Source organism: Saccoglossus kowalevskii, chromosome 11 (assembly GCF_978046115.1).
Source record: "Saccoglossus kowalevskii chromosome 11, keSacKowa6.1, whole genome shotgun sequence".
Lineage (NCBI taxonomy): Eukaryota > Metazoa > Hemichordata > Enteropneusta > Harrimaniidae > Saccoglossus > Saccoglossus kowalevskii.
The window spans coordinates 18,740,416-18,753,222 of record NC_140651.1 but is presented as its reverse complement, the minus strand read 5'-3'; the positions used below and the strand labels follow the sequence as shown (position 1 = coordinate 18,753,222).

The 12,807-nt window shown below is 35.0% G+C and overlaps 1 protein-coding gene across 1 annotated transcript in view; it reads right to left on the bottom strand.

Moving 5' to 3' along the window:
* LOC100372133 (uncharacterized) overlaps positions 1-4,530 on the bottom strand; it is a 31,791-nt gene extending 27,261 nt beyond the window's left edge. The window contains exons 1-4 of the mRNA XM_085505238.1: positions 4,492-4,530; positions 3,726-4,093; positions 2,920-3,042; positions 1,138-1,260 (exon numbers count right to left, since the gene is read on the bottom strand). Coding sequence (XP_085361364.1) covers positions 1,138-1,260; positions 2,920-3,042; positions 3,726-4,074 — 595 coding nt within the window. The 5' untranslated portion in view covers positions 4,075-4,093; positions 4,492-4,530. The remainder of the gene's footprint in view (positions 1-1,137; positions 1,261-2,919; positions 3,043-3,725; positions 4,094-4,491) is intronic.
* Between the last annotated feature and the right edge of the window lie 8,277 nt (positions 4,531-12,807).

The following is a 12,807-nucleotide window of genomic DNA, read 5'->3' as shown; positions in this document are numbered from 1 at the left end:
ACAAATTCATGACATAAGCATAGAACTTGTGTAATGAATTACATAAATTCCATAGTAATATAATATACGGATATTTACAATCATAATCAGAATGAACTATAATATGTGAATTCCACTTCGTTGACAAGATGTACCTGTGCAGGATTTACCATTGGAAGCTAATATGTATCCTGTCCCACAGTCACATGTAAAACTACCATCATTGTTATGACATATATGAGCACACCCATGGATGTTTATTTTGCATTCATTTATATCTGAAATATCAGAAACACGCGAATATACAGTTTACATACATATGTAATAACAAAATATTTTTTTTATAATAATACCCACACAATAATTTTATAATTGTTTTATTAGGATCACATTTTAATACACAGTGTGACCTTGACTTTAGTCCCTTAAAATGTTTCCATATTATACGAGTCATATACGGCATGAATTCATTTCAAATGTTGATGTTTTGTTCAATGTCTTCTCTATCTGCCATTCAGTTCATGCAATGTGTCGCGTATCGACAGAAGTAGGAATTTTCTGGTTCGAGACAGCGTGCTCGTATACACAGTGTCAAACGAAGACTTTATGGGAGTGAATACTGAGTTGTACGTAAACACACTAATGTCAGTATAACTAACAGATCCATGACAATATAAGTACCTGGCTTCTGTGTGGCCAGTGTGAACAGCTGATAGGAGTTAGAGAACGATTTGTTGATGGAGAAATTAAGTTGACCAAGCCTAGTATGTTAAATTAAATTTTAAAAAGCCAGCATAACACGAACTAATCAGCTGTCTTGTGCCAAAATTCATTGCCAGCATGTTGTAATGAGGTTACAAACAAAATTAAACCTCGCCGCTCCCTCGTTCTTCGTGTACAACCTCTAATACATAAAGTTTGGGAGAACGGCATTATTCTAGTACTCGAACGCAAATCATTCTAGTTTGATTAAAATAATCATTCATATTTATTTTGTTGAAAACATATATTATATTTTCACGTGTGGTGATTGTAAGCATAGAACTTGTGTAATCAATTACACAAATGTCATAGTAATCTAATCTAATATACGGTTATTTATAATCATAATCAGAATGAATTATAATAGGTAAATTCAACCTCGTTGATAAGACGTACCTGTGCAGGATTTACCATTGGAAGCTAATCTGTATCCAGTCCTACAGCCACATGTAAAACTACCAGCAATATTATGACATGTGTGCGCACATCCACCATTATTAGCAGCACATTCGTTGATGTCTATTGACACAAGTGAACAATTCCATAATATAAGCATGGCATTCAACGTCGAATATGAATAGTTAAAAAACAAAAGTAATTTACAAAAATTAAACGGATTTAGATACAAACACAAATATAATTGCCTCGTTTGTGTCGTACATTCAATGTAAATCACTCACTCACTCACTTGTACAACAAAGCTCATGGAATATTATGAGCAAACGAAATACTATAATTATTACGTATTTGACATTTATGCAAACTATAGTACATACACCTTCAGTGACACCATTGTACAAAACACATCGAATATCAACAGAACACACCACACGTCCTATAGTCACATGTGAAACTACCATCATTGTTATGACATATATGAGCACACCCATGGATGTTTGTATTGCATTCATTTATATCTAAACTATCAAAAACACACGAATATACAGTTTACATACATATGTAAGAACAAAAATAATTAATTAATAACTAATAGATTCATTGTTTACCACTGGCAAGGAAAACCCATATTCTTTTCTAACTGGATTTAGTCTAATATTATCTATATGCAAAACATAATAACTGCTAACAAAATAGACCTGGACAAGATTCTACTTCATTTATATAACAAGACTAACTGGGTAAATGAATATTACATGCTTTGTAACGCCCTGAAACCATCGATGAGTTTGCTTGCGTGTTTCACGGAATCTGATATTAACACTAATAATGATGACGGTATGCTTTTGAATATAACTTCAAAGTTGGTGTACACAAATTTGACCCAACAACAAATTGAAAAACCTTATGTTGAATATGAGTGGTCTAACAAGTATGACATACCAGCTGAATATTGGAAACATATTTGGGGAATAAGATGTATGTACACTACTTATGACAGAAAACTGTCAAATTTTATATTTAAATTTATTCATTGTATCTTGCCAAATGGATATAATCTGTACAAATGGAAAATACGAAACACACCATTCTGTGATAAGTGTTTCGTCGTTGAAGACAGTCTCCATATATTCTATAATTGTATTGATGTACGGAATTTCTGGGGCAAAATCAGATGTTTTACCTTTATCTACTTTGGCACTGACGTAATGTTAAACATGAGAACACTTATTACCGGAACAAACATATTAATTATCGACCAAATTCTAACTATTGCCATGCACACCCTTTTTAAGAGATGGTGCCAAAATAAATGCGACCCAAGAACGAATTTTGCTTTTTTTATGTCCAAGCTCAAAACAACCATTAATAATGAACTACATCTAAATTATGAAAAGGCAAGTAAGAAATGGACAGCATCATTAATTGATACGGTTGAACCCGTATAAAGTGTTCTTCTGCAGTGTATACAAATATTATTGTTTAAGTAATGTATTAAACTGATATGACGATAAAAAAAAGATACTAGGAATACACCAAAGCAAAAAAAAAATAATAACTAATTAATTGTTATAATAATACCCATACAATATTTGAGGTATCATGTGACATATTTTCGCTCAAAATTCTGACCATTTTTGTATGCATATTTTCGTAAGTTCTCCGTAGCGCCGGGGAAATATAAAGACATGAATACAGATCCCAATTTTTAACTGATTTAAACTCAAAGAAGGCAATGAAATATGGACACACGTTATGCTACATAGACAAATTTCCTACCTATGCATGTTTTCCCATTTGATGCTATGCTGTACCCGTTCCTACAGCCACAAGTAAAACTACCAGCAGTGTTTCTACATGTGTGCTCACATCCACCATTATTAGCAGCACATTCGTTGATGTCTATTGGTACAAGTGAATAATACCATAAAATAAGCATTTCATTCAACGTCGTGTACTAATAGGACCAATAACAGTTACATAAACAATAAAACAAATTGTGTACATACACACATATACCTTGGACTTGACCTTGGACTTTGACTCTATTTCCCGAAATGTTATCGGGTCAGGTGAGTCATAAAGTGGTTTCTAGAGGTGTAATACCTTTTGTTTTGACAAAGGTACTACGTATTGTGAGTCGCCTAGGGAATAATTGTACTGTAGCCCGTTCGACAGCCACAAGTAAAACTACCAGCATGTGTTATGACATGTGTGCGCACAGTGACCATTATTAGTGACGCATTCATCGATGTCTGGTAGTAGTAACAATGCAAATACTATTCACTTCAAAAACACATACACATATATCAATTAGCCTACATATATATATATACATATATCTTGATTCTCGCCATCTTGATTCTCCAGTAAAGGATTGTGGGTAAAGTGTGACATCATATCCACTGTTGTGAAAAATTTAGAAAATGTTTTCATCATTTAACTATGTTTTGTGTTTTCGTATTATCATAATGCTATCTGTATTCTACTTCCGAATGGAATACGCGTAATCGAGATAAAATAATGAGTCAGAGTAGAGTTAGAGTAATTGACTTCCATAACGTAAATGTAAATAGACGAATTACCTTGACTACAACATACACCAGTCCATCCGGCGACACACCAACATGACGTCGCTATTGGCCTACCGTGACCATGACATCCGCCCCTATTGCATGGAATTTGTTCCGTTAATTCATACGGACATGACCCTCCACACTGTGCATGGGATGAAATGACACGCACTCGGGACTTTGTGCCCGAATATCCACATGGTGCCGAACATGGCGTCCACTCGCCCCACAACCCGACAGAGCAGTTTGTGGGAGAGCATCTACGCCGCCTACGGCGTCGACGTCGCCATCCTTCAACGTGAACAAACTCGAAAATTATGACAGCGAACATAATGGAGACGATGAGTTTACACAGATTCATGACGATGGTGGATGGTTGCCTGTGTTGAATAATGGAATATTAAAATAGAACATTATAATTTGCTAAATGCTTTGAGTGTTTCAAGTCCCGCAAAATAGTTGTAATAAGTGACTCAGTGTCGAGGCCCAGTGATGTATCTTTCAGTTCAGCTAGTAGCGCACGCTCGTGTTGAATACATTTGAGCATGAATCCAGAGAAATCATACCAGTGATTTCCAAAGTTGTCCGCAATGTGGAATTCCAATTTACATTATTTAAACGCATCATAATGAAAATTAAATTGATGTTAACGGTATAAGCGGTATGTACATTCCAGAATAAACTTGAATAAAATGATACCGTATGATTAAGCATAATTGAATAGAACAACACAGAAATACAAATCAGCGCCGATATATGAACACTATTGCCACTGTACCTGAAGTGAACCGATCAATTTCCAGTACGTTGAATTAAACAAACGTAATTGACAAAACCTATTTATATATATATTTCAAACCATGCTGTGACGTCACTTACATGGAAATCGAAATTCGTTTATGCGAATAGGATACATTTACATCCTTTAGATGTATCGTGTTACTGATCCCACAGAGTTACTGTTCCCGGACTGAAATACCAATACGGTATCAATTAGGTATATTGTATTACTGATACCGCAGACTAATTTTTTCCAGAGCGGGTTATCAGTATGCTACAGGTTTCTCGTATGACAGTGTTATTGAAATTTAAAATAGTTCAAAATAAAGTACAATATCATCGGCAATAGTACTATAGTAACATCGTAAATTAACAAACAAATAAAGTCCAATTATATTTGTAGAAATCATGCAAATATACGCTGTACATTTTTCTCATTTCGAGCAAATTGAACTCCAACGAAGATGTAACAACGTTAACGTATTCTACTACTAAAGTTGTTCGCGAACTTTCAATGCTACTTACACTTACGTGTCAAAGGTTAGAGTAAACTAGAAGCCATGTGACTGACTGTATTTCATAAGTAAAGACTAAAAAACAACCTGGATATTGGTATGATAGTCTGTATGAAGGCGGCAGTTAACATGATATGGTTTCAATGTAATATACACAATAGAAATACAACTCGGCCCGCTATAAATTATTCCATATCCGGCTATTTGGCGATTAAGGGAATAGTTCAACTTGAGACGATTCGCAGAAATGAGTAATATTATATATGGTACAACATGACTGATGTCTATTTGTTTCCCGGCGTTTATTTGAATGTGTCTTGAACTTGTTTTCAGTCAGAGACGGTAGATATATTGTCGCCGCGAGAAATAATCCGACGTTCCGTTCAATTCGAAAGTGTTCGTAAATAAATTACGTCATATAAATGTGCTTCATTGAATACTCGTGAATGAGCGATGAATACAAATGTGCGTGACTAGATTTAACCCGTTCCGCAACTAATCGTAAATAAAAGCTGCAAACACGCTCTGTGGTAAAAAAAAAACAACAACAAAAAACTGGCAAACGAGGAAATAAGCCACATAATTAATGAGTTGTATGCGAACGCAACAATTATGATGGATTCACCAGTCCCTGAACAAATAGTAAACTTGAATAATACAACCAGAAATACCACTCTTTCTCTCCGCCATGGATATATTAATGTGTATTGCAAAGTTCAGCTGAGAATAGAGCATTTTATTTTTAAATTATGTGTTAATGTCATGTGATATTTATTTTCCATTCACCTCCGTAACATAATATTGTAAAGTGATTTAGAAAAACGTGATAATGTAGTTATTTTCATGCATATCGCTATAGTATGCCAACGTGCGTCTAGCTATTTCTTGGGAAATATAAAAATCGGACTACTTCATAATACTTAGAATCACTTATAAATGACCCCTAGAACACACTACATTTTATGCACATATTTAACATCAACGATGACACGTCATTATATTATGTTAACTGTCAGAAGGCGACTAGTAGTCGATCCAAAAGCCTTAGTGTCTCCACTCCGGATTTGAATTTGGGTCTACCGATCATGAGTCTGATGCGAAAACCAGTATGCTACCAGTGACCGGCAGAGTACTCTTCTAAGTATGTGGGCTGTTCCAAGTATGGCGTAAGACTGCCGGTGTACTTTTCCAAGCCCTTCTCTATTAGTCCTAGTGTTCACCGGGGACTACTAGCACTGTTGACATTCCCCACATTTTGTTAGGCTCATTTATTTTATTCAGATATCCATCTCTTGCAAAGGGGCTGTCTGGGGGATCTGCCAGTATCCACTTTCACGGAGTTCCGACAGCTTTCGACAAATCACTGAATGTCAATACAGTCAAGATTATGTTAATAATAAATGTGGAGACGAATAAACGCTGGCTTCGATAGCGGATAGTTTGCTAGGGGAATATTCTCTTTTTGTTACGATCAGTACCCGTTTATTAGTTTCTTCGTTCTCAACAATACCTGTTTTACTGGGATTACTAGGGAGGAATGTGAAAATATTTTTGCTCTCACATGAACCAAATAGAGAATACAAATTTTCCCTTCACTATGAGAAATTTCTTGAGCAGAAACGCGGTGTAATTGAAACAACGAGTCCCTGATCACCGAGCAATATGGATGCCTGGTGACTTTATAGTTAAGCTAAGTCTAAGTGGTCTAATGCAACGAGTAGTTCACTATGACAACCAGGCGAGATATCTGGAGTTTATCGGCACAATGTCCTTCTATACGAAATGAGTCACGTAACACACGTACGATGTGACAAGACACAACCACCGATTGGGCTCAAAATAAAAATCACACACCTAAAACTATTCAGAGTTGCAGTATTACTTCGTACAGCAACGGTTTACCTCGGCCCCAAACAGGTCGTTAACTACCGTTACTGTCGTTGTAGACGTCCTGTAGCTATCTGTTAATTATATATTTTCGCAAACCAATAGGGTATTGATCGAAGTATTAGTATGGTTCATTTAAATGTTATTATTTTAAATTTAATGATCGTAGCGCCCTCTATATACATCAATCGAGTTGCACCAGTTCTTGTATGTTAGAATAATTTAAGCTCAGTTCTATATGTGCTATTTTAGCTAATGGCAACAGTTAATCTGTATGCAAGGAATGGTATAATTGTATTTCAATCTCGTTAACTATATAATTAATTATATACAGGAGTAACTAAATCATTGATTGATTGATTTATGATTTGAATTATGCGATAACCACCAGTTACTATTGGGCGGCTTAACACATTACTAGAACGATAGTACTCAGTCAGGTCAGTCTTTCCAATAATAGAAGTCTTAATGTGGTTGAGTTAAATTTTATCATTTTAAATTTAATAATCATTGGAATATTACATGTGTCACGGAGTATATGGGTTGTATTTATGGGAAACGAATCACATTTTGTCACGCTAAATTGTTGAGAAGACACTCCGAATGACCTCACGGGCGTCCTCGTTACGTTACTTGTATGAAGTTCCATTTCGGGGCGCTGTACAGTCGGACCAGAGCACGGTTGGTTTTGCGCAAAGCTTTGTGTGTCGTGCCAAAAACGCACAGATTGCAATTATTTTGGTAAACCTATTGTTGACTAGGCAAAACGTTTGATTCTCTCAGCCGAAGTCTGGCATCGCCTTAGCTTTGACAATCTACAGACCATCTATCACTGATTTGATAGAGGGACTGTGGATTGCTTTTCAAAAAACAACCGATGTTAAAGGGTCATCGTGCCGCGTCCTGTTCGATATGGAACTCATAGCGACGTATACAACGCGTGTAAAATACATTGTTTATTTACATGAAATTCGAACACGCGCTGCGCGACGACCACCGCGCTTTAACGAGTGAGACCTATTTATGCCATTTATGTGGGGCTTGGACAACGTAAAAAAAATCATCCTGAATAACGACTCTCTTCAAAACTAAATGCCAAACTTAGTAGTAAATTGTTTAAAACTGCATATATTCGGCTTCCATTATGCGTACGATGACATTATTTAGTAACCGTGGTGCACGCCATAGCGGATTTTTGTAATGACATCCATAAATATGTAATCATGATTTAGGTGTTTAATAATAGCTATAAGTTATAGATAACACATGTCTTTATTAAATAACTCAACTACTTACATTATAATATAATCAAAGTACGTATATGTATATGTACTATGAAAGGTGTGGTTGTATAAGGCTAACACGGGGCATTGTCTATTAACTCGTCTACGTCGTATACAATGCCCACAGCCAGCATACCGATCCATACGAATTCGTACAAAATATTGTCTCGTTCCAAAGCCCCGGCACGCGGTGTTTTAAGAAGCGAGCATCACTTACTAGCATAACGATTGTCATGTATCGAACCGTAGATATCATTTTATATATATATATATATATATATATATATATATATATATATGTATATTGGCCACCGTATGTTCAAATAAAGTTGACTGTATGTTCAATATTTGGATCATTACTGAGTTGAAATATTACGACATCATTATAAGATATCTGATCTACGATAAAAAGACTGCTCCAATGAGAGCGTGCATTATACCCGTGTTGAAAAAAATATAAAATCATTCTCAATAATGTGTTCAGAAATAGCAAAATGATATCTATGGCAAAAATACAAATAGAGAAAACGGCCTCTTTTTTATGTCCAACATAGATTTGTAATTAATCGCTCTCAAAATGGTGAAAGAAGAATTTAGTTTTATAGGTGTTGCCTGGAACCACTGAATACTGATTACTGTACAGTACAGTTGCAGCAAATAAATGGACATTTAAGAATTTCTTATTCGTGTCAGTCATCTATCATTATAGTACGGCAACCGAGGTGGCTCACAACATGGCATTTTATAAAATCATTTTTACAATTCATTTACATTTTGAAAACTCATTTTTATTTTATTATAATCCTTTTTTAAACACCATTTTCGGTTATGGAATCGATTTTTAAAACCCTCTTTCGTTTCTGGTTTCTGTTTTTATTTTAAAAACCAATTGTTTAAATCCATTTTCATTTTTGGAATCCGTTTTCATTTTTAAAATCCATTTTCATTTTCAAAATATCCATTTTCGTTTTTAAAATCTGTTTTCATTTTTAAAATCTCGTTTTCAAATTCCATTTTCATTTTTAAAATCCATTTTCGTTTTCAAAATCCATTTTCATTTTCACTTTTTGATCTGTGAATTCGCCCTCTGACCTCATACTGCGTGACTAGGAATTATAACTCGGATTCTGGCATTTTTGTTATTTCCACCAGTGACGTTTCCATGATATTGACTACAACCTATTTGGCCGTGGTTCCACGGCGTTTTTGGATCCATAGATGGTTCTTAGCTTCATCTGTCCGCTTACGCTGTGGCGTGGAATGTCTGTACATACACAGATGGCGCTGCCTTGTATACTGACAGTACCTTATCCGGTACGATAACACAGCAGACCCACAGCTATAACTTGTTCTAATCTGAGTATCAACGTTACAGCTGATAAAATGAGAGCTCCAAGGTTGATTAGAATAAGTTATAGCCGTGGTTTTGCTGCGTTTTGGTACCGGGTAGGGTATTGTCGGTAAACAAGACATCGTCGTCGGTGGACAAGCCTGACCACAAATGCATTCAACGCCAAAGTGTAAGCCGACCGATGAAGCCAAGAACACTTTATGGACCAAAATCGCCGTGGAACCACGGATAAAGTTATAGCCTGAAGAATAACTTACGTAAAGAAGCTATACCAAGGAAACATCACTGGTGGAAAAAAAAACACACACTACCAGGTCAAGTTGAAATGATATACAAATCACATGAGAATCTTAGTGAAAAAACAATAGGCGATAGGCGGGAAACAACAGCGATTTTTATGTAAATTCTGGTGGAAAATTTGCTTCAACGTGAAAAATACGTATATACCAATACTTCAAATGTAAACAAAAGAGTGAAAATGGATTTTTCAAATAAAAACGGATTAGTCAGGTAAAAACAAAAATGGATTTTGAAAATGAAAATGGATTTTAAAAACGAAAATGGATTTTGAAATTAAAAATGGATTTTGAAAATGAAAATGGATTTAAACAATTGTTTTTTTAAAATGAAAACAGATATCAGAAACGAAAGTGGGTTTTAAAAATCGATTTCAGAACCGAAAATGGTGTTTAAAAAGGAATTATAAAATTAAAATGAATAGTAAAAATGGTTTTATAAAATGCCATGTTATGAGACACCTCGGTTGCCGTATTATAGACATTAAAATGCACCTTACTGTGTCAAAGTCGTATATAATTATAAAGAGTAACAACTGAACTGTGTGTGAACTGTGAGCCACCTGTACCTGTACACGCTTGAGAAGTTACCAACGATACACCAGTGTGTTTTATAGCCAATCGGACGATTTACGTACCTCCACAGACTTGTGGCCTGCAGATTACCGAAAAGGTAGGTTTACATTTTATCCCTGGCTGAACATTAATGCTTAATCTCTTGGTTGGTTGGTAGGTATGGTTTTGATGTGGAACTAGTTTGGGTACAGTAAACCGATTGATCAGTGTTACAATCTGTGCGGAGATGTCGCTGTTAAAATTATATCATATGTCTTGGTTTCACGTCATTCGCAATGGTTAAATTGTAATGACGAGTAATGCTTTTATTATAGATAGCCTATTAGGTGTGGCAACGCTTTATCGGTTTCTTGGGACCTTAATATTCGGGCTAGGAGGCGAACTGCGTGAAAGCTTTATTAATACCCGTGACACCTCATTATTTCAAATTTATCACCAAATTACCCATGATTCAATGATGGAAATTGTACAATGCAATCACAGATAACATTACTAACGATATAATTGGTCTGCATTAGACCAGCAGAATTCGAATAGACCGTGAGAGCGAGAACTAGACTGTATGTCGCTATATTACATGGTTTAGTTGATAAGGATGATTAGACGTTTAATAAGTGATGTCACTGTAATATTATATGAAATGAAACACTATTACACAGTATCATGATAAGCAACAGCACATACATTTTGTCAATGGTAATTCTTAACTATTTTTACTGGAACGTATGTACTAGTTTGTATGTTTCGAAACTGCTCATTGCATTATACGAGTTTTGCAGGAAGTTATGTGTCGATGTTATAAAGACTTCTTAGCTATTCTACTCAGCAATTTCACCCGCAGAATGTAACTAAAAAACCTTGAAATTCAATAAGTTACGCAGAGATAGTCATATAGAAAGCATCAGTAAACCATTCTGATCACTCGCAATAAGATGCATGAGGGATGGAAAGCCATTTTTGTGTAACACACCAAATGTTGGATGATAGTTATTCATAAAGTTGTATTTTAAAAGACATTTGTAGTGTTGAGATCATTAATGGACTATCTATGAAGAATCTTCATTGTACTATGTACCACCAAAGACGTTGTTTGGTCAGGTGATTTACTCGCTCCACCAGGGTGTCATGCCTGAATAGTTGTCAATGCATGGTATTCTGTAGATAGTTCAACGCACGTGTAATAAACTCATAAAATCAACGACGTGGTTCAAGCTTTAAGTTCATGAACCTTCGTTCAACCAACAGGACATAGTTTGTGTACGTGTGTCTATACACGCGTCTCTCATATCGCGTATATCTGCTCAGTTTTGAATGTAATACAAAGTCAGATTTGTCCTTCGCTCGATTGAGTTTACAAAAACATACATTTTCTATACATTACACACTCACTGTGATATCAACCAGTTAAATACAATTTTCAAAATTTTCATGAGCAAAAAACGAGTGTGACCTTTTAATTTACAAAGTAAAACAATCTCAGTATCGTAGCTTGTCTTAAATAGGGTATATATGCGTAATGTAGGCTTCGTATTCATATTTGCAGAACACTTAACAAACCACTGGTTTAGAGAAAATTACGAAACATAATATTACTATAGATGTATTAGTTCATTTTTTCTAAATGAGTCTGGCGAAATTCCTATTTTTTGGAGTAAGTTTTGCACCTATTGCAAAAAATCTGGCGAAATGATCCAAGAGTGATTTATAGTGATTGTATTATAGAGAAAAAATTTATTGTCGGTAAAATGTCGCTGTGAAAATTTAACACGATGAAAATTTTCACGAACAAAGTGACTTCTGTCATGACCAACCTTGTTGAGAGCATTTTGTCAATTTCATAAATTGCGTTCATAAATTAGCAGAAAGCGTTTCACTTTGTCGATATAAACATTTTGTTTAAGCTTTTGGTGATTGATTGATATGCAAATTTAAAGTTCCACAGCAGCAAATGTTTTATAGGATATTCAAATTGAAAACAGGGGCATGATGGTTGTACATGGTGGCGTGTTTTTTTTTTCAATTTCGTATCTTAATTTCAGACAATGACACAGATAAGTTTCCATAGATTGTATTATGCGACTGTCAACGGTCCTAAACAAATTTATTATATGAAGACATTATGAAATAACGTCTTGGACTGTATTTTCCAAAATTGTTAAAACGGACTAATTAATAATAAATTATATTCATTTTCAATTTGTTTAATGTATGTTCAGTTTATCTTTATCAGTGAACTGCAATCAAATCATTATTGGCTACAACATTGGAGACGCTAATGTAAAACAACATTTTATCGGTAAACTATTTTAAAAGTCATTAAACAATGGTATAGTGCGAGTGTTTCAGTGCCAATTTTTCAGCAGACTAATATCAGACTAGTGACAAGATATGACCGCTAATTGCATT